We start from the raw sequence: 19,530 nt of genomic DNA, 5'->3' as shown, positions 1-19,530 counted from the left end.
CTGAGGACGACCATTTCCTTTACTTCCCCGATGTTGATAATGCAAGCAACGTTTTGATGGCACCAGGGGACGAATATCAAATCCCTTTCATGGACGAAGAAAGCTTCGAAACTGAATTGGCCAAAATGAACCCTGATCAAAAGGAGATCTACGATCTCATTCAGCAGTGTTTGGATGATCAAGGACGAGTCCAACTTAAGTTGTTCATTACTGGTGCTGGGGGAACTGGAAAGTCGTTTTTGATCTCTTTACTGACTAACCTCATTCGGATAAAGGAAGGCGGTCCTGGACTGGACGGCGTAGTGCTTGCTGCTCCAACAGGAGTTGCAGCTCTGAATATAAACGGTCAGACCCTCCATCGTACATTTCATCTGGCCGTAGAGGCAGGGTCTGTCCCACACTACGCCAAACTAGGAGCTCAAATGCTACAGCGTATGCGCGAAAAATTTAGGAACGTTGAGTGGATCATCCTTGATGAAGTTTCGATGATTTCCTACGAGGTGAGGCAAATGTATCATTAATTATATTTCGTATTAATGATGGTCCAGCGGTACCATGAATAGTAAGAATTACTATTTTTAATTAGGTATTCCGGCAGATTGATCATCGCCTGTGCGATTGTTTTGATTCTGAGATGCCGTTTGGAGGAAAGAACGTTATCTGCGTTGGGGATCTCTTCCAGTTGGAACCAGTGAATGGACACTGCATCTACGAAACGCCGCGTCTCTATCTAGGAGAAGCCAACATTTGGCATGCTTTTGAGTTTCGGGAATTAACGGTAAACATGCGTCAAGTGAATGATCCCCTCCTTCGAATATGTAACCATCTACGTGAAGCAAATCTCACAAGCGAAGACCTTGAGATCTTAAGAACCAGGGAGTTAAAGGATGCCAACCCTCTGGAGCCAAAGATGAAAGACATGCAAGAGAAGTTTAAGAATTCCATCCGTATCTATGCAACCCGTGCCCAAGTAGCAAGCTACAATCGCCTGCGGACTAGACAACTTCGCGATGACAAAAGTATAAATGTCTACACCATTCGGGCAAGGGACACCTTCAACTCTGGACCAAATGTTGGATGCCAAGCACCTCTATCCCGTAGTTCTAGAGACAGCAATAAATGCGGAGGATTTCCTGCTTCCATCCAACTAGCTGCTGGATCTAGAATTATGGTGATCCGAAATTCCACGACAACGCGATACCTGGTCAATGGGTCAATGGGGACCGTTGTTGGGTTCACCTGGAATATGCTTGCAAGAGAACAACACCGTTCTGGTGACCTACCCGCCACCGTACAAGTAAAGTTTGACGACCCAAGGATCTGCGGAAATTCAGATGGTATCTTCGATCTCCGACCTGAAGACGTCGTCTACAACAACGGACGCGGGGGTGAAGAAATACGGCGTCGAATGCTACCGATAGTGCTTTGCTGGGCAGTCACGGTTCATAAGGTACAGGGGATAACAGTGGACACTGCCGTAATATATCTTGGACCGGAGCTCTTTGCTCACGGACAAGCTTATGTTGCCCTTAGTCGTGTCCGAACACTCGATGGTGTAGCTATTTTACAGCAAGACGATACCAAGTTGTGCCAAGAACTAAATCAAAAGCTGGTAGCGGAAATGAGAAGGCTTAGGGATAAACTTCTTTAATATTGTTTACTTTAAATATATAATCAAAACAACAATTGCCAAAATGTATTTAGCTAATCTGAAATAAATAGCTTGAGCGAAGTGAACAATGAGGTAGATAAAAATTGGTAAATAATTTAGCGGTAAAACCGCAGGAAAACCTATTTTTTCATTTCCTGTTCCATGTCTAATTTCATTTCATTCAGTTTCACAGTATCAAAATTGAGAGGAAATGCGAGAAACAAGATTTTTTTCAAATATCGGTACTACCCAAATTGGGTACTACCGATATTTGATGGTGGGGAAAAATAGGCGCAAATTTTGGCAAATGTATTGGCTCATTTGGTCCATCTCATCAACCCCCCTAACCTCTGAAATTCATCAACATCCCAATATCCATTGTCATGGTCGATCGGTTACTCAATGTGCAGGCCTTAATTTTCAATGTCTAAGTGATATGTCAAATGTCCTACAATCTTTAAATTCAACTAGAGGCGGGATCGCACCATATAATTCATACTTGTCGAGATTGAGGAATATAGGTCAAGTTAGATTAGAATAGGTTAGGCCATAATAAAAATGTTTAACCAGTGAAAAGTTTTGCATGAAGCATCACAATTGCAATTAGTTAAAATACAAAATTAAGAATGTAGTTTCCGGAGTCAATATTTGCGCCTATTTTTCCCCACCATCAAATATCGGTAGTACCCAATTTGGGTAGTACCGATATTTGAAAAAAAATCTTGTTTCTCGCATTTCCTCTCAATTTTGATACTGTGAAACTGAATGAAATGAAATTAGACATGGAACAGGAAATGAAAAAATAGGTTTTCCTGCGGTTTTACCGCTAAATTATTTTCTCACTGTGATCACATTTCTTCATGGAAAAGTGTTCCTTTAACCGTGTCGTTCTTGGCCAGGGTTTCTGGTTAGCGATACTGTTCCCCATGCACCCCGAGTTCGTGTTGATGATGTGATGATCTCTCCTCAAAGGGCGAGGAGAAAGTCAAGATAATGAAATTTGGACAAGTTGAAACTTCAAAAGGCATCAGAAGCCTCGTACTTTTCGAGTGTAGTGTTGCTGATCAAAATCAGATTTCTAAACATGTGTCACCATCAGTCGTGTCAATTTTGTCCCTCACTTTCACTAACTCGCTCACTCGCCCAGCTCCCTTCCCACTTTGTTGGCAGCAGGAGGCGACCAGGGTGTCGGAGTAGGGGGAGAAATGGGCATGTATTTTGTGCAAGTTGCTATTTAACATGGTTAAAATTGTGAAATGAAGTCTATTTATTTTGGCATGGTTTAATAAAATTCGCTGTTTTTAAAGTTTGTTTGATTGATTGAGTCCGATCGGTGTAATATTATTGCATTGCTACGTATGAAATCGTGGAATGAAACCTATGTAATAGAATTGCTTGAATTCTATTTCAAATTTAATTTCTTTTGGCTTTTTAATCAACAATTTTTAAATAGTTAATCTGAGTTAACAATTATGCGGATTACAATCGCGAACCATTATAAATCGGAATTGTGAGTTGGCTAATTAATCTCTCCGATTAATTGACTACAACTAGAGGTTATTTTCTTCCAGCATCCAAAGTATGTATGCAAATCAGTTGTGGTCATGGGGCTATCGTTTCTGTCGAAAAATTTCTTGGGAAACAATAATAAAAATACGAAAATACGAAAAATAAAATACGAAAAATACGAAAAATAAAAAATAGAAATTGTAATTCAAAATAATTTTAGGCGATTTGGTTTTTCCTAAAAATAATCTAATCCCAAATTTTGACCTGAATACAATCAGTCAGATATCGATTACATATAATCCACACAATAGCCATCTTTATACCTATTTGCACTTTAAAACAAAGTGTATTTCAAAATTAAACCAGTTTTGGAGTAAAACTCGTGCATTTTATCTTTTTATACAAATTTTGGTCACTTTAAAGTATTGAATTATATTTCGTAAGGGAACCCTGTGATGAGATCCATTACTCTCCTCGTGTTGTGTTGAATTGTGAAATTGGTAGCATTTTCCTCGTACAAAGTGTGAAGTGAAGTGGTGATGAAGCCAGGCTTAGCTTAATAACTGGCTGAAAAGGAAATGTGACACTTTCTCTGGAGGATTGCGTTCTTGGCAAGTGTTTTGTTTGTCATGTCGACAAGTATGTGTGTGATATTTGATGTGGTCTTCAAACTTTAGAGAAGAACAAGAAAGTACAAACTAATAATGAAACGAAACACTTTTCCCAATTTTCGGCGATAAGTTTCTTGCTTTCGTGAAGATAATGATAAAATAATGAGCTCGGTAACAAATTGTTACCGAGCATATAGTTCTGCCTGTTATTAAACGGTAGAAATAATTATTCATGAAATTCGAAAATGTTGTCACTAAGAAATCGGAAAAAAGTGAGAAATTTTAATTGGGGTTTGTAAATGATGACATATTACCAATATACGATTGGTTTAAAATAAAAAATGTTACCAATTATTTGTAGTCTCAAATTATAACCGCATTTCGATTGGGGCTGTACATCGGAAGTACCTACAATTTCTATTATAAAATATAGATTTTCATTAAGTATTTTCTTAACGCGGAAAAGTTTGACAAATTTGTAAACACCAGATTCTTCTTTATTCAAAGAATCTTTATTCAAAGAAAATCTTACAAAGTTGTAACTTGTAGTTAACAAAGTTAAAATTTTATGTTATGATGCCAAATTTTTACAAAGTTTTGAGTGCAATTTTTTGAAATAAATTGTTAATCTTAGACTAGATTTTATGTACTATATTCCCGAGAGAATTATTTCTAATTCATGAGTGAATATTATATTTCGCTGTGCTTCACAAGTTTCTAGATTTTTAATTATTATCTGTAATTAAATTGAGATTTAAACTTATTACGAAATTGTGTTGAATCAGCCATCAATTTGTAAATTCGATTTATAAAATTTAGAACTAAAGAAAGCACGTGTGTCGTCTAATTTGTTTTTTTAAAATTATTATTTCCAATACTGCCAAAAAGTTGAAATTATAAAAATCTATTGCTCACTTAAAATTTAATCGTTGTTCTTCTATTTTATTAAATAGGAGAATATTCTTAAAAAAATCTTTTTGTTAAAAAAAATCAATCTTTTTCTTCCAAAATTCCGAAAAAAAATCTCACATTTTCCTCACCCAACAAGAACAACATTATTATCATCATCATTCCATCTACCACCACCACCACCAAGCCAGTCCATACCAGCGTCCAACTATGCCAGGCAACAACTTTCCCGGAGAAAACCCGGGTATTTTCTGGAGAGAAGGCCGACTGTGCCTTTACGTTGGTGAGTTTGGGTTGCTGGAGAGCCTCAAATGTTACCACGGATTGGTGGGGAGGAGGGAAACCGAGACCACGATTTCTTCTGAGGTGGCGAAGATTTCCGAAACCTTAACAGTCGGCCTTCTCTCTCCAGAAAATACCCGGGTTTTCTCCGGGAAAGTTGTTCGCCACGCCCACTCCCACCAAAAACCGCTGCCCCCAAAAGACAGCCACCGAATGCCCAATATCGGCAAGCCAAAACTACCCCACACCACCACCACCACCACCACCACCACCACTCGTTCCCCTTTTATCTCTCCAGGAACACGGGACAGGACAAGGAATTGAGGAGAAAGTTTGGAGAAAGTAGAGTAAAGAAGCACCGCGGAGGTTATGTCGAGTTCCACAAGTGGCGTAACAAGGGAGGGGATTTCTTGCGGAAAATTATGTATTTTATTCATGAAGTTATTCATGTTGATTTTGTAGAATTTTTGAAACATGAAAATAAAATGAGATTTGAAGAAAAAAATATATGTAAACACAAATTCAAATAGTGGTGAAAGTAGAAGTTATTTGCATTTTAATTAAAAATTGAACAAAAATTGAGCAATTCATTTTCATACACATTTATGAAACTACATATTTTTTATAAGAAAATCATTTATCCACAAAATCAATCCCTATCTCCCAACTCCGGCAAAGTCAAGTTAATGTATGTACATACTTCAGAAAACGTTGCTTCCTTCTAATTCCGCAACATTTTTTTTAGAAATTAAAAATAACTGACAATCAAACAACTCAAAATATTAGTTAACCAAGAGAAAGCCAACTTTCACTTTCTCAAATTTTTCTCCTCCACAAAATTGACCAAGAGAAAGTCAACTTTCACTTTTTCAAAATTTCGTCTTCCACAAAATTGTTCATCAAAATAAATCCATAAATCCTGGATGAAACTAATTCACCAAAGAAGCATGCCTTCTCATAATTCTACCCTGAACAAAATTCATCCATTCGTCCTTTCACTTTTTCGGTCTACGTCGACTTTCTCTCCACTCCAACCCTGTTCATCTGGTTTACCTCGTTGCTCGGTTTCTCTCTTCTCTCGTATAAGGCCGAGGATGATGATGATGATGAAGATACGAAAAGTTGGTTAAGTTTCGGTCGACCGCTATACCACTGCTACCACCACCATCGCCACCGTACTCTGGTGATGTTCTGTACGGTGGGGGATGGCTTTTTTCGCTTTTTTCTCATCCCTCCATCCCTCCTTTCCAAAACCACATCCCAGCCCAAGAAAAACCAAACCAAAAATCCATCTTTTCAGTCAACCGCACACACAAGCAAAACCACCACGGCCACGGGGAGACGGATACCGAACAAGGCACACCGTACGGTTAACAGACAACTTAACTTTCTCCAAAATAAGATAAGATAGGATAAGACACTCTTTAACTAACTGAGTGGGAGTGGCAGGTTAAATAAACGGCTAAAATTGAGGGAAAGTCGAGGTGAAAGGAAAAAAGTTGAGATTTCTTTTCTCTCCGATTTGAGAGGAGGCAAATTGAGACTACTTTTTGTGTGACTGAAAAAAAACTTTTAAAATTTTTAAGAGCAAAAAACTCGGAACAGCGCCAATTTTTAAAAAAGAAAGCGGAATAAATAATAAGAAAAGTGTGAAAATTGTATGATTCAAAAATTAAAGGAATCTAAAACGTGAGGCAAGTTGAGATGTGTTGAACACTAATGTGATCTCAAATAAGAGGCAGTTTGAGACTTTACAAATATTCATCAGCAGAGTTCTATCTACGGTATCTTGTCTCGTCCAAAGTATCGTCACAATTCTTAAAAAATGGTTGGCGTCGGAGCTACTGCATTTTTCCCGTTTCCGTTACCGCCGGTAAGTCCAAATTCATTTGCACATACATATTTAAAATTTCGTCGCATATAAGTATTTTCTTTAGCTAAATATTCCCGCTTTCTTCTGCATTGTATTTTTAAGTACTTTAGATTAGAATAAACACTTGAAGTTAATTTGTTAACATTGTCAATATTGTCAGTTTGATAAAATTGTCAATCCAAGACGCCAAAATTATTCTTTATTATGGTTCCCACACGTTTAGAAGTTACAGATCATCACATACTCCTCGGTCAATGATTCTTGAAGTGGTATTATGCTGCGAACAAAAAATATGAGAAAAAAGTTAAAAATACAAAGAAGTTTAAAAACAAAATAATATTTTTTTTTATTTAAAAAGAATTTTTAAAAAACTTTCAAGTATGCAGGAAAAATCAAAATTACAAAATTTTTGTAAACAGGCCATTGTTAAACAGGTACATATTTACATAAATAGATCTTTTAACGCTAATTACAAAATATATTGGCATAAATTGAAATACAAATTTAAAAAAATCTAAAATATTCTAAACTACCAAAAGCTCTTCATTTCCCTGGTGCAATAAATTTAAATGGAGCACTTGCTAACACATGTATACTCACTCCTACCGACAAGCACTCCGTTTGTCGGTCTTTTCTTTCCTCCCTTTTGTGTGTGTGATCCGAATCCGGGCATTTGGAAGTGGATGGGGGAGGGTGGAACAATATGTACAATCATTGAGGAACGAAAAGAGGGGTTCACAGTTCACCACCCGGGTTAAATAATACGCACAATACACATCCGTCATCATCCAACGTAACTAAATCAAGAATTGGACATGGCAGGGTTTTCACGCCATAAAATAGAGAATAATATGTACAATTCTGGAAATATAATTCAGAAACATGCTCAGGAAATTATCCCATTTGCATTTGTTCTACTAAAAATTTAAAAAAAAAAATAAAAACTAAGGATCTTTTAATATTTTGACTTTAAAAACGGGCATTACATTTTAAAATGCATTTTGTGTCAATATGAATGAAATTTATGGATTATGAAAAATCAAAGTATGCATAAATCGAGCGTACACTAAGCATCTCCTTATTTTTTGAAATTTTACAAGATAATTTTACAAATTACAAAAATTCAAGTGTATCATAATAATTTGTAATGCTACAGAACTTCACGTAAAAAAACGTCAATTTTGCCATTACCCAACAAAAAACACCCAAAATTTACCTTAAATGTTTCCTTCGTTAAACTATCTAGGAACAAAATCAGGATACAAAAAATGACCTAATTTTTATAAACCGACAGATATTTGAAACCCTGCCGTAGTTTTCCCTGGTCTCATATTCACTACACTTATCCCGAAGAGTAAACTTTCCCCTACTTTCAAAATCCTGCCTTGTTCCATATTTCACTCCAGTTTAGTCAAACGGAACAAAAAACCCGTGAAAAGAAAGGGAATAAATGATCCCATCCACATCTGGGACGACCGGGGGAGAAAATTTTGTAGGTTGGCCTGGGATCATCCGAAGGGTAGTTTTCAGCCTTTTACGTACTTTATTTGAGACTAGTTTGAATTTTGATATTTCACATTTACAAGGAAAAATATTGATGGTTGACTAAATGCGAAACCAAATTTTTCTGGTGAAATTCACTTTCTTAAAGAAGCATCAACTGGACAATTTAATTTATTAAGTGTAAAAAAATTGAAAAAGTGAAATTTTTAACTGCAATTTTTCTAAAATATAAAATTCTGATTTCTGATGCAAATTTGAAATGCTTATGTTTTGTACATACCATCTATCTAGTTTTTTAAAAATTATATCTTTAATTCAAAACAAATACGTAACTGGCGTTTAATACGTTCAATTTCAATTTGTGTTGTAAATATGTAAATTAAATAATATAATGTAGGTATGCAAAAACGCAAAACCGACAAAAATATATGTCTGCTCTAGTTTTTATTTTGCCCATCTTCACAAAAATTCACAAAAAGAATTTTCATCTTTGTCACCCACAATTTAAGTTACCTGTAACCGGTCAATTGATTCATAACATTACAATAATTTCATTCCAAGCGTTAATCTTGTTCATTTGAAGTATAAAATATGGACATATTCACCATATTCGGGTTGCATATTCAAAATCACAACTTTTCAAAAACTAAATATTCCAAGTTTACAAAATGTTTTTGAAATCCTTATATTGGTAAACCAATTATCAAATTCAGAATATTAGGTTCGCAAAAAGCTATAATTCGTCAATACGAATACTTTTCTTTTATATTTTTATCTTGAATTTTGATGGTTTTCCTCCAAAAAGTGTTATCTGACTTTTTCTACATGATCAGCAATTCCGACAACATTTTTTACAACTAGGAACTCGAATACATATCTCACCTTGGATTATTAGCGAACTTAATTCTTTTCAAATTTTTTAATTGACGTGCATGTGATGCAATAATGTTGACATTATTTACTCGTATTTTTCCATAGTTGATGACGGAAAGGCTGCTCAATGAGATGATAACGGAAGCCCCAGGGGGAGAAATGGTCCGAACGGGTGCCCCAAATCTGATCTGCACCGTCCTCCCGTCTCACTGGAGGTCCAACAAGACGCTTCCGATCGCTTTCAAGGTTAGCATTTCAAATTTCAGTCATTAATTTTTCGAAATTTTAAAACCTTTCTATTTCACAAAAAAGGCTTAAAAATTTAGTAAATATTCGACTGCTAATTTTAATAAAATTATGACCTCGTAAGAAAAAATATCAATTCGTTTTTCAACAACTAATTTATAAAATTTGAACAAAAACCTGTTTCGAAAATTCGGCCATGACTTCCCATTTCAAAATATAATTTTTTTTTCGTAAAAATCAAGTGAACAAATTTAACTCTTCACTTTCCCCTTTTCTTTTTACAGGTTATTTGTCTCAACGACGTCATGGACGGGACCCTGGTCACCGTTCGGGCCGGAAACGATGAAAATTTCTGTGGTGAATTACGCAATGCGACGGCCATCATGAAAAATCAGATCGCAAAATTCAACGATCTCCGCTTCGTGGGAAGATCTGGTCGTGGTAAGTGTAAGTAAAAGGCTTTGCTTACTTTCTCCCAGAAATTTTTCGTAAAATGTAACGCCATATTTTCATTTAGAAAAAAACACTACGAGATAATTCACTCAGATGTTTGTAAACTTGCTAAAATTTTGGTAAAAATATTATATTTACAAAGCTATCCGAATGAATTGACTCAATATTTTTGATTTATCAGTCTCATCGAATTCAGAATTTAAAAAAATGAATGCAATTTTTCAACTAAAATTTTCCATGTTTTTTTCATCTCGCTTTCTCCACAGGGAAAAGTTTTTCTCTCACGATTACCGTCGGCTCATCCCCAGCACAGGTGACGACGTACAACAAGGCGATAAAAGTCACGGTGGATGGACCAAGAGAGCCAAGATCCAAATCCCGTAAGTTTAGTTGATGTATTATTTAGCCGTAATATTTAGTTTTAAAAAAATGGCATAGTTTTAATAGGATAAGAAAATATTATAAGCTAGGAAATCTGGTCTACTTTTCTAGTTAAGTTGATCCGCTCTAAACTTAGTATTTGACGTCGTCATTACACAACTTAAATTTTAAAAATTTAAAAATTTATTTCCAAATTTTCAACGCAAAAATACAAAACAAAAAAATCAAATCATTAATTTTAGGAATGTTACCACAAATAAGATTTCCTGCCCTAAAATCTGATCTTTCTTAAAAGTCAAAATTTCTTTCATTTTCCCAAATACAACTTTCAAACTTCGGTAAATAATCCGTAATCCCTTATTACTTATTAAAGTTGACCCTAATAAATCTCACATTTCCCTCCTCTTTTCCTCCTCTGATTGATTACATAAATTCCAATCCACCTCAAAATAACTATTACTTTCCATTTCTCACTCAATACTTCTTCATCTCTCACCATTCCAGATTTCACTCAAATCCAATCCCCCAAACTTTTCGAGAGAAAGAGAAAGACTTACACTATTTTATTTTATGAGCCACGAGCCGCCCGTAAAAGTGATGGGAAACAACCCAGGAGCCAAAAAATCGTATGGCCAAAACGAAGCCAAAGATCAACCTCATAAACCTCGAGAAGAAGTAAACCAAAACCTAAAACCAAACCGAAACCCTGAAATGAAATAAAACCCATACATGACACAAATCAAGTTTAAGAAGTTATATAAACGAGAAATATGGCTGGCTGCCTGCATACAGACGAACTTCAACTTCACGGTTATATAAGTAACTGAGTAGTTAACTGATTTCATTCAGAATTCTATTGACACTCAGGTTTTTACGAGAATTTTTTTCTTCCTCGTCTTGGGGCACACTTTTTACTACTTTACTAGACCACTTTGCCCTGTGGTGGTGGTGGTTCTCGGCCCCATAAAGGAGAGTCATGACCGTTTTACTAAACTTTATAGGAGATTGGGAGAAAGGAATGTGGGGAGATATATGTGGATTAAGAAAATTGTGAGAGAATTTTTGAGAAATTTTGTGACAAGATTTTGAAAAATTTTAATTCTTAAAAATTTTAGGGCATTGCAAATTTAGAAATTATTAAAAAACAGTGTTCACGAAATTTCGAAGTATGCATAAAGTTCCTATAAATTAATGTATATCTGGATTAAGAAAAGTGTGAGAGAAATGATGTATTTTTAGGGGAAACTTGTAACAGAATTTTGAAAAATTTAAATTCTTAAAAATTTTAAGGCATATCAAATTAGGAAATTCTTTCGAAAAAGTGCTCAAGAAATTTAAAAATATGCATAAAATTCCATCAAATTTTTTCTGGTTTTTTGAACTTGTCAAACTACGCAACCAAATGTAAAAATTTGCTAAAGTCGATCATACTTGAATAATTTGAAGATATGAGTTTCTTGATGAATAAGAACGTAATAGATATGATTCATTCATGCAATTACATAATCCTGTATAACGCCAGAATACGTACGTATAGGCATAATTTCGAAAACTTTTCCCCATTTTTACGACATTTTTTCACCCCTACTACACACTCCTTTGGCTTCCTTGGTTTGGTTTGGTAATAATATTTATTTACGAGAGGAGCATATAAACAAGTCGAGGAGAAGTCTCGAGTTGACGAATTGTTCGAAAAAGCGACCATTCATTCCTCGTACGGTTGACAATTGGCCTCTGTCTGATTTCTTGGAGTTTTTACGACCCGTCATAAAATCTGGGGCTGCTTGCTTACTTGCTTATATGGTCTCCAGGCTGGAAATGAAGTTATTATTTCCTCTCCCATTTGTCCTGCTGTTACGAAATATGGGGTAGCAAAGTGATTTGTCAGTAGTGACTGGATGTCAATATTGGGTGGGAAAAGGTCGAGACGAAATTACGAGAGTTTAGTCAATATAATACTAATACGTACGTACTTTTACTGAATGGATACTTGGCTTGGATGGTGAGATAGAGCTAGATTTGTGTATTAGGCGATTTCAGATTTATGTATGTAGTGACCAACTTATATTTGTAAATCTTGTACAAAATTTTGCAGATCTTGGAAAATTAATTTAGAAAATTAATAGAAACTTGGACAAAGTTGGGTATTCATTAAGCAAAAAAATACTACAAGACAAATTTAGGCAATAAACAGTACACATTTTACGCTTAAAATTTACTGACCAACTTGGGAATCTTGTACAAGTTTTTAGTTTTGCGAATTTATAGATTATGGAAATTAATTTATAAAATTAGTAGAAATTTGGACAAAGTTGGGTATTTATTAAGAAAAAAAATTACCAGGCAAATTTAGGCAATAAACAGTACACATTTTAAGCTTATCTAACGTTCATTATATTTCCTGCATAGGAATGCATGCATTCATAAAATTTATGCACAATATGCGTTATTTATTACTTAGCCAGAAATTTATTAATTCAAAACTGATATTATAATTTTACTATGCCGTTCCATTATCTAATGTTTATTAATAAGTAATTCAGCAGCTTTTAAGTAATTAATGAATTTTATTATACCCAGAATCATTTTATGAGAAAATACGATCAATTAACTGCAATTAATTAATCACAATTTGTATTTAAATATAAAAATTAGAATTGTGAGATTGTGAATCCGATAAGAGATTTTTAATAATTATTTAATCATGTATGATTAATAAAATAGATGGTTCTCTCTCTACTCGCCGGGCTCCTAATTCTTAAATTTTGGATAGATAAATATTATAGTTTAACGATTTTAAGTTAATTATAATTTAAAATTAAACATGGTGCAACAAATCCTTAAAACTTTGAGCGAGAAAGCATTAATTCTTTTAGATTGCTTTGTAGGTCATGGTGGCCCATTTCCGCCCTTCGGTTTCGGACCCAGACCACTCCTCCCGCCAAACTTCCAAATTGACCCCATGAGGCCGCACGACTCCTTCAAACTTCCTCTTGGTAAGTTTACTCCCGTAAAAATTGAAACATTCTTATCATGATTTTACGTTTTTTTAAAAAAAAAATGGAGCAAATTTGGAAATTCATATTTGATAAAAATTTAGAAATTGTATATGGAGCTGGAAGCCATGCCATAATCAATTTTTTACGATTTTACTATTTTACACTACTAAAGCAACACGTATACAGGGTGGTTTAAATGTCACGCTACAATGGAAAATTTTTTAAGGGGAAAGCCCTCTAAATCTCCAATAGTTACAAGATTTTGGATTGAGATTTTTATAATTATTTTCAAAACTGATGGAAAACTGATGACGAAATTCGTAAATTATTGAATTTTAGAGAGAAAATTTCGGTAACTAATGGAAATTTACGAATTTTTCCCATCGAAAAATTTTCCATTGTGGCGTGACATTTTAACCACCCTGTACATAGGTATTTAATTTTTCGTTTAATGTGTCAAGTTAATTTTGCAGGAATGTTAAAATTATTACGGTTTCCAAATTTTTGACAACTACTCCTTGGACTTTTGTCAAGTTTTTTTTAATTTCGAAATTTTTAGCCCGAGTCAGGGCTTATGTACCCGTCATGTCCGTCTGTCTGTCTGTCTGTCTGTCTGTCCGTCTGTCTGTCCGTCTGTCTGTCTGGTTTGCGATAACTGCCGTAAAACTAATCCGATCGACTTGAGATTTTGCACATATGTAGTATGGGTCAAATGAGGAGCTAAGTTCGAAGATGGGCGAAATCGGTCAAGTGGTTGACCGGTGGGGGTCATCGGAGTGGGTGGGGTATTATGCACCAAAATTTCAAAATTGCCGTAGAAAGCTGAAATTTGGTGCAGAGGTTGATAATGGTTTCTAATGAAGGAATACAAAGTAAAATTGCAAAAATTTTCATCTCGAGGGACCTTAGGGGGTGACCCATACCGATTTTTAAAACTTATCCAATCGAGCTGAAATTTGGTACATAGGTTGTTAATGACTACCAATAGAAGAATATGAATTGAAATTCGACACATTTTCACCTGGACAGACCGTATGGGGTGACCCATACCAATTTTTCAAATTCGTCAAATCGAGCTGAAATTTGGTAGACAAGTTGGTAATAGCTCCTAATGGGACAATATGAAGTTAAATAAGAAAAAATTCTCATCTGGAGGACCTTATTGGGCGACCCAATAAGATGACCAGGGAGAAAAATATGTGTGCACCAACAAATGTATACGAACTTAGTCACCCGCGTGGCTGGAATTTACATATGTTGCGTCTAATATTACTAGGATAATATCCTGAGAGTTTTAGGAAAAACTATACACTCGTTTCAAAGTTATGGTCATGGTCAATACTGGTGACCAGCGAGAAAAATATGTGTGGACCAACAAAAGCATATGACCCTAGTCACCCGCATACCTGGAATTTATTTATATATGTTACATTGAATATTGGTAACATACTATCCTGAAAGTTTTAAGAAAACATATACACTCGTTTCAAAGTTATGGTCACAGTCGATACTGGTGACCAAGGGAAAAAAATGTGTGCACTAACAAAAATTTAGTGATAGTGGATAAATTTTGGTATATGGGGTACTAAAGGCTCGTAATTGAAGAATTCGAAGTTTTAAAAATTTAAATTTGAAAACAGATTTACGCCTGACTCGGGCTATATCAAGTCTGCACTGTAGGTTTTACATATGGGCTTATCTCTTCTGTCAAGTCTCAAAATCTCTCCTGGATCATACATACCTTTGCAAAATTCTATAAATTTGACTCATCCTACGACCTATACACATTCAAAGCATTCTTTATGACCTTTGACCTATCTCCGTAACCTTTTTAACTAGACTACCAAAATTCTAATATATAAGTTCACCCATATATTTTCAACTCTCTGTTTACAAGTTATTTCGATATTTAGGAGTTACAAACACCTGAGTAAATTTGTAAATTTTCAAAACAAATCTTTTTCTCGTAACTATTTATGTACTCATTCAGCTACGTACTCTATTTTTTACCCAAACTTTCAAACCAGACACCATCCCTAAACTTGTCATTTCTAAATTCGCACCAATACTGCATTCATTTCATTTCAAACCGTTTGAATGAATTAAGGAGACAAATAAAATGGAATCATAAGATCGACAAGTGTGAAGTGAACGTATGTATAACTCTTAAAAAATGGGCTTTTTGGCTGGGACGACAAAGTGTTGGACAAAAGACCGGAAAGGCCACCACACGGAGTGACAGGATCATCTCGTCAGCCAAAACACACGCTGGTTGCGCAAACACAAAAGGCGTCGAAATCTCTTACAACCACTTGACTCAACTAAACTATGTTCAAATCTGACTTGGAGTTAAATCTGAAGTGTTTTTTATTATGAAAACAAAGTAAATATCAGAGCAAAAAGTAGACAGAGGAGAATAAAGAATTTCGATACGGAAAATTATAGCGAGACTTGAGTCGTATTTCTTGTGACAGATTAGAAATGTGCTCTCTAAATGATGCGGGAACTGTTTGTTACCGGGTAGTAAACATTTTGAATGCATTTGTTTCATTTATTTTGGTAATAGGTTTCGTAATGTTTTGTTGGTAGTTTTGTTACCGGTGTGGTAATAGTTTAAATATTATGGTAGCAATCTTTTACCGAGAGAGACTTTGCATTTGGTAATAGTTATCTTAGTTTATTTGGTAGCTCTGTTACCGGTGTGGTGATAGGTTAAATAGCATGGCAACAGTCTGTTACCGAGAGAGAGTTTCCAATTGGTAATAGTTTACCAGTTTACCGGTACATGGTAAAAATATGAATTTCTTGGCAAATAAGAATTACATTTGCCACGTTTGCTACCAAATTATAACCAAACTGGTCCAGTTTTACCAATTCGGTAGTCATACATAATGCATACATTACTACCAGATTATTTAGTGTGTACCAATAAGACCAAACCTGGTTTAGCCAGACCACCTGCTTGATTCGGTTGGTGGGATGGGATTCAAAAGTAAAATAAAGCGTGCCAAAATATTTTTCTTTTCGTGTTAATTTTTGGGTTTCAAATCTTTAAGTTTTTGTACCGTTTCGCAAATCGGAGCAGATGACAAGGTTTATGTATTTACGACTTGGTTGAAACGCGTCAAAATTATTTATTTTTAGCTTAAAAGTCCACTGAACTGAACTGATGACTAAGACTTTCCCAAATTTACAGTTAACCGAAATGAGCGATTTTCTCCGCTGAAATATTTGTATTTATGTAACAATTTTCTAATTTACAAATAAATTTCGAGAATTTTTGGCAAACAAATTGTCCATTTGTAGCTTACAATTTACAAATTCTCTCATTTCACAATTATTAAGATGCATTTCTCAAAGTTTAATGTTTCTGTTCACACTTTCATGTTTCAAATTGTTCAACTTTTAAAATTAAATTTTCCACAACCTCTCCAATTTTTTCTAAAATTGTTGCATTTCTCAAACTGTTTGTTTGGGTTAATGTTTCTATTCACGTTTTTATGTTTCAAATTGTTCAAATTTTGAAAGTAATATTTCCACAAACTCTCCATTTTTTAAAAATTCCTCCTGTTTTTCAAAACTTTACTAATTCTTCCTCCCTCCAATTATGTAATTCCAGGTCTTTCCCCTCACGACTGGCCGCTTGCTCTACGTGCCGCCGCCGCCGCGAGTGGGGGTGGCCCCGGTGGAAACGGTGGTTATCCATCCTACCTCCAATCACTGGCTGCACATCACCACCACCACCAAAATCAGAACCACACCCACAACCATGACCCCAGCGGTGGTGGTGGGGGGAGTAGTGGACCCCCCTCTTCCTCCCTGACATCACCCCTCCTCCCACCCTCGCCCCAGCAGCAACAATCCCAATCACACGACCCCCTCTTGTCCTCCGTGGCGCTGTTAAGCAGCGGAAGCCGGTCTGGATCTGGTCACACCGTAACGACGCCAACTTCCAGTGGGAGCCATATTTTAGCGGCACTTTCAAACAATAACAACAACAATAATAATAACAACAATGGGATGAGTAATAAAAGGTCGCCACCGCTGCTGAAAGTGAGTCCGGTACACCCACTTCATAAGGGAAATAAGGGAGGAGGGAGAGAGGATGGGTCGAGGTCGCCAAGACTGACACCGGGACAAATCGGGTTTCGTCCGACGGGTCAGTTATTCTAAATTTTATATACTTTTTAAGAATAATTTTGTAGAGATCGGTAGAATTTTTTAAGTTTTTCGAAATTAGAGAAGCAATTACGCCCGAGATGGTTTTGTACCTTTGTAAACTTTAATAAGCTGTCAAATTTACAGATGTGTGAAATAGTTTGAAGACATAATTTTCCTTTTGTCCAAGGCATCTAGTTTTTGAAATATTTAAACAAAATTTACACAGTTTACACAATAATTTCTCAAAATTTTGACACATTACAAAGCTTTATCTGTAAAAAAAATAATCTAAAATTACAAAATTTCTCCAGGTGTCTCCCTCTCCTCCTCGGACTCTCTCATGTCAACCTTTGACCTGGCCAGCAAGCAGCAATCCCAGCAACACCACCCTCTCGTAAACCTGCCCTGGCCTGGATTCCCGTCCGGAGGGCCGGGTAACATCCCCGTCTCCATTTCCGGTGGGGGCCTACCCCTCCTCCCGCACCCACTTTTGTACTCCCACCTCTGCAACAATGCCTGGATGTCGTCCGAAATTCATAACGTCATGACCAAACTGCAACTTCAACATCAGCAGCATCAACTCCAATTGCAAGCCCAGCAACAAGGTCACACCCACGATCATGGTCAAGGTCAAGGTCAAGGTCGCGCCCTCAGCAGCAGTGGGGGCACGACGGCGAGCAGGTCACCGTCTCCGTCCTCGATATCGTCCGAGGTCAAGATTTGTGTGGGAAGTCCGAAATCAAGCAGTCTCATTTTACCCGCTTCTCCCACTCCGACACACAGTTCGGGTATCGCGATTTCCGCAATTTTAGGCACAAAGCAGCGAAATCAGAGGAATCATTTGATCAATGAGTTGCGTAGGGGGAGGAGTAGGTCGAGATCGAGGTCGAGGTCAAGGTCAAGGTCGAGGTCGAGATCAAGGTCAAGATCCAGGTCAAGATCGTTAAGCAAAAGCCCGACAATTTTCCCCGGGGTGAAATTCGGTATTGGCGGATTTCCTCTGTTTTCCTCGAGAAATCTGGGTAAATCTGATGTCAACGATAACCATGATAGTTTTAGGTCGTTATCTAATAATTCGAGTGCTATCAACAGTCTTAGTCCACTAATTAATAATAATAATAATAATAATAATTCCACTAAAAAGGGTAGTAGTAAAGGAATCTCGTCAACTTCCGGTGGTGGTGGTGACCAATCGAGCAAGTCGGAAGTGTGGAGACCGTATTAAAAAATTCTTAAATTTCTGAACATTTTTTACACGAGCTTTGAGCAAAAATCAACCAAAAATTAAAACTTTTATACGTAACACGATCGTTAATTATGAAAATACTTACATAAATACGTGATATTTGACAAATTGTGAACCCAGTTTCGTATACATTCGTCCTTTTAGGGTAGACATGTAAGATTTCGTTTAGTAAATATTTACCTTTTAATTATTGGTGTAATGTAGCAATTAATTCCTAAATATAATAATTTGTATCACTTAAATGTCAAATACGCATTTAAATCATGTCACTATTGAATAAAAGTATACAGATTTGTATGTGGCATCCGCGTACATAAAATTGCATAAAAAACCTCATTTCACTCGAATTTCAGTAAATTACAAAGTTTCCACTGCAAACATTAATAAGGAAAATCGAGGTACAAATCTATAGCAAAATTTCATAAATCAATTTCATAACTTTGCAAAAAAATGCGCAAAATAATTTTGCAAAACTTACACGCATCCGATTTCAGTACATATATCATACAGAATATTATACAAAATAAAATACAACTAATTAATTAATTCCATCCATTTTTTGCCTGATATCACCCCAAACTTTCTCTTAAGTAATCATCATGTAAATAAACGCACAAAACTACACATCGTGCCATAATTTCGCAAAAAATGGCAAACTAATTTTTGCTAAACTCTTTCACATTCATTTTTCAGTGAATAAATCCTGCATAATTCTACAAAATAGAATGCAATCAATCAATTAATTAATTCCATCCATTTCTTATCACCCTGAACTTTCTCCTAAGTAATCATCATGTAAATAAACGCACAAAACTATGTCGCATCCCACCAAA

At 35.8% G+C, this 19,530-nt stretch overlaps 1 protein-coding gene across 3 annotated transcripts; it reads left to right on the top strand.

Annotated features, from left to right (window-relative positions):
* Positions 1-6,224: 6,224 nt before the first annotated feature.
* On the top strand, positions 6,225-19,001 carry LOC110853563 (probable serine/threonine-protein kinase DDB_G0272282). 3 transcript variants are annotated; one of them, XM_035854613.1, is made up of 7 exons: positions 6,225-6,835; positions 9,317-9,457; positions 9,742-9,898; positions 10,177-10,290; positions 13,168-13,287; positions 16,910-17,449; positions 17,763-19,001. In XM_035854613.1, the coding sequence occupies exons 1-7, from the start codon at positions 6,788-6,790 to the stop codon at positions 18,674-18,676; spliced, it is 2,034 nt and encodes a 677-aa protein (XP_035710506.1). In that variant the 5' UTR covers positions 6,225-6,787; the 3' UTR covers positions 18,677-19,001. The 3 variants fall into 3 exon arrangements, with proteins under 3 accessions (XP_035710506.1, XP_035710507.1, XP_035710505.1); XM_035854614.1 differs by having other exon boundaries at positions 9,742-9,904; positions 13,180-13,287; XM_035854612.1 differs by having other exon boundaries at positions 9,742-9,904.
* Positions 19,002-19,530: the final 529 nt, after the last annotated feature.

This window comes from Folsomia candida, unplaced genomic scaffold (assembly GCF_002217175.1).
Source record: "Folsomia candida strain VU population unplaced genomic scaffold, ASM221717v1 Fcan01_Sc008, whole genome shotgun sequence".
NCBI classification, from domain to species: Eukaryota; Metazoa; Arthropoda; class Collembola; order Entomobryomorpha; family Isotomidae; genus Folsomia; species Folsomia candida.
This window is presented reverse-complemented; position numbering and strand designations above follow the sequence as displayed.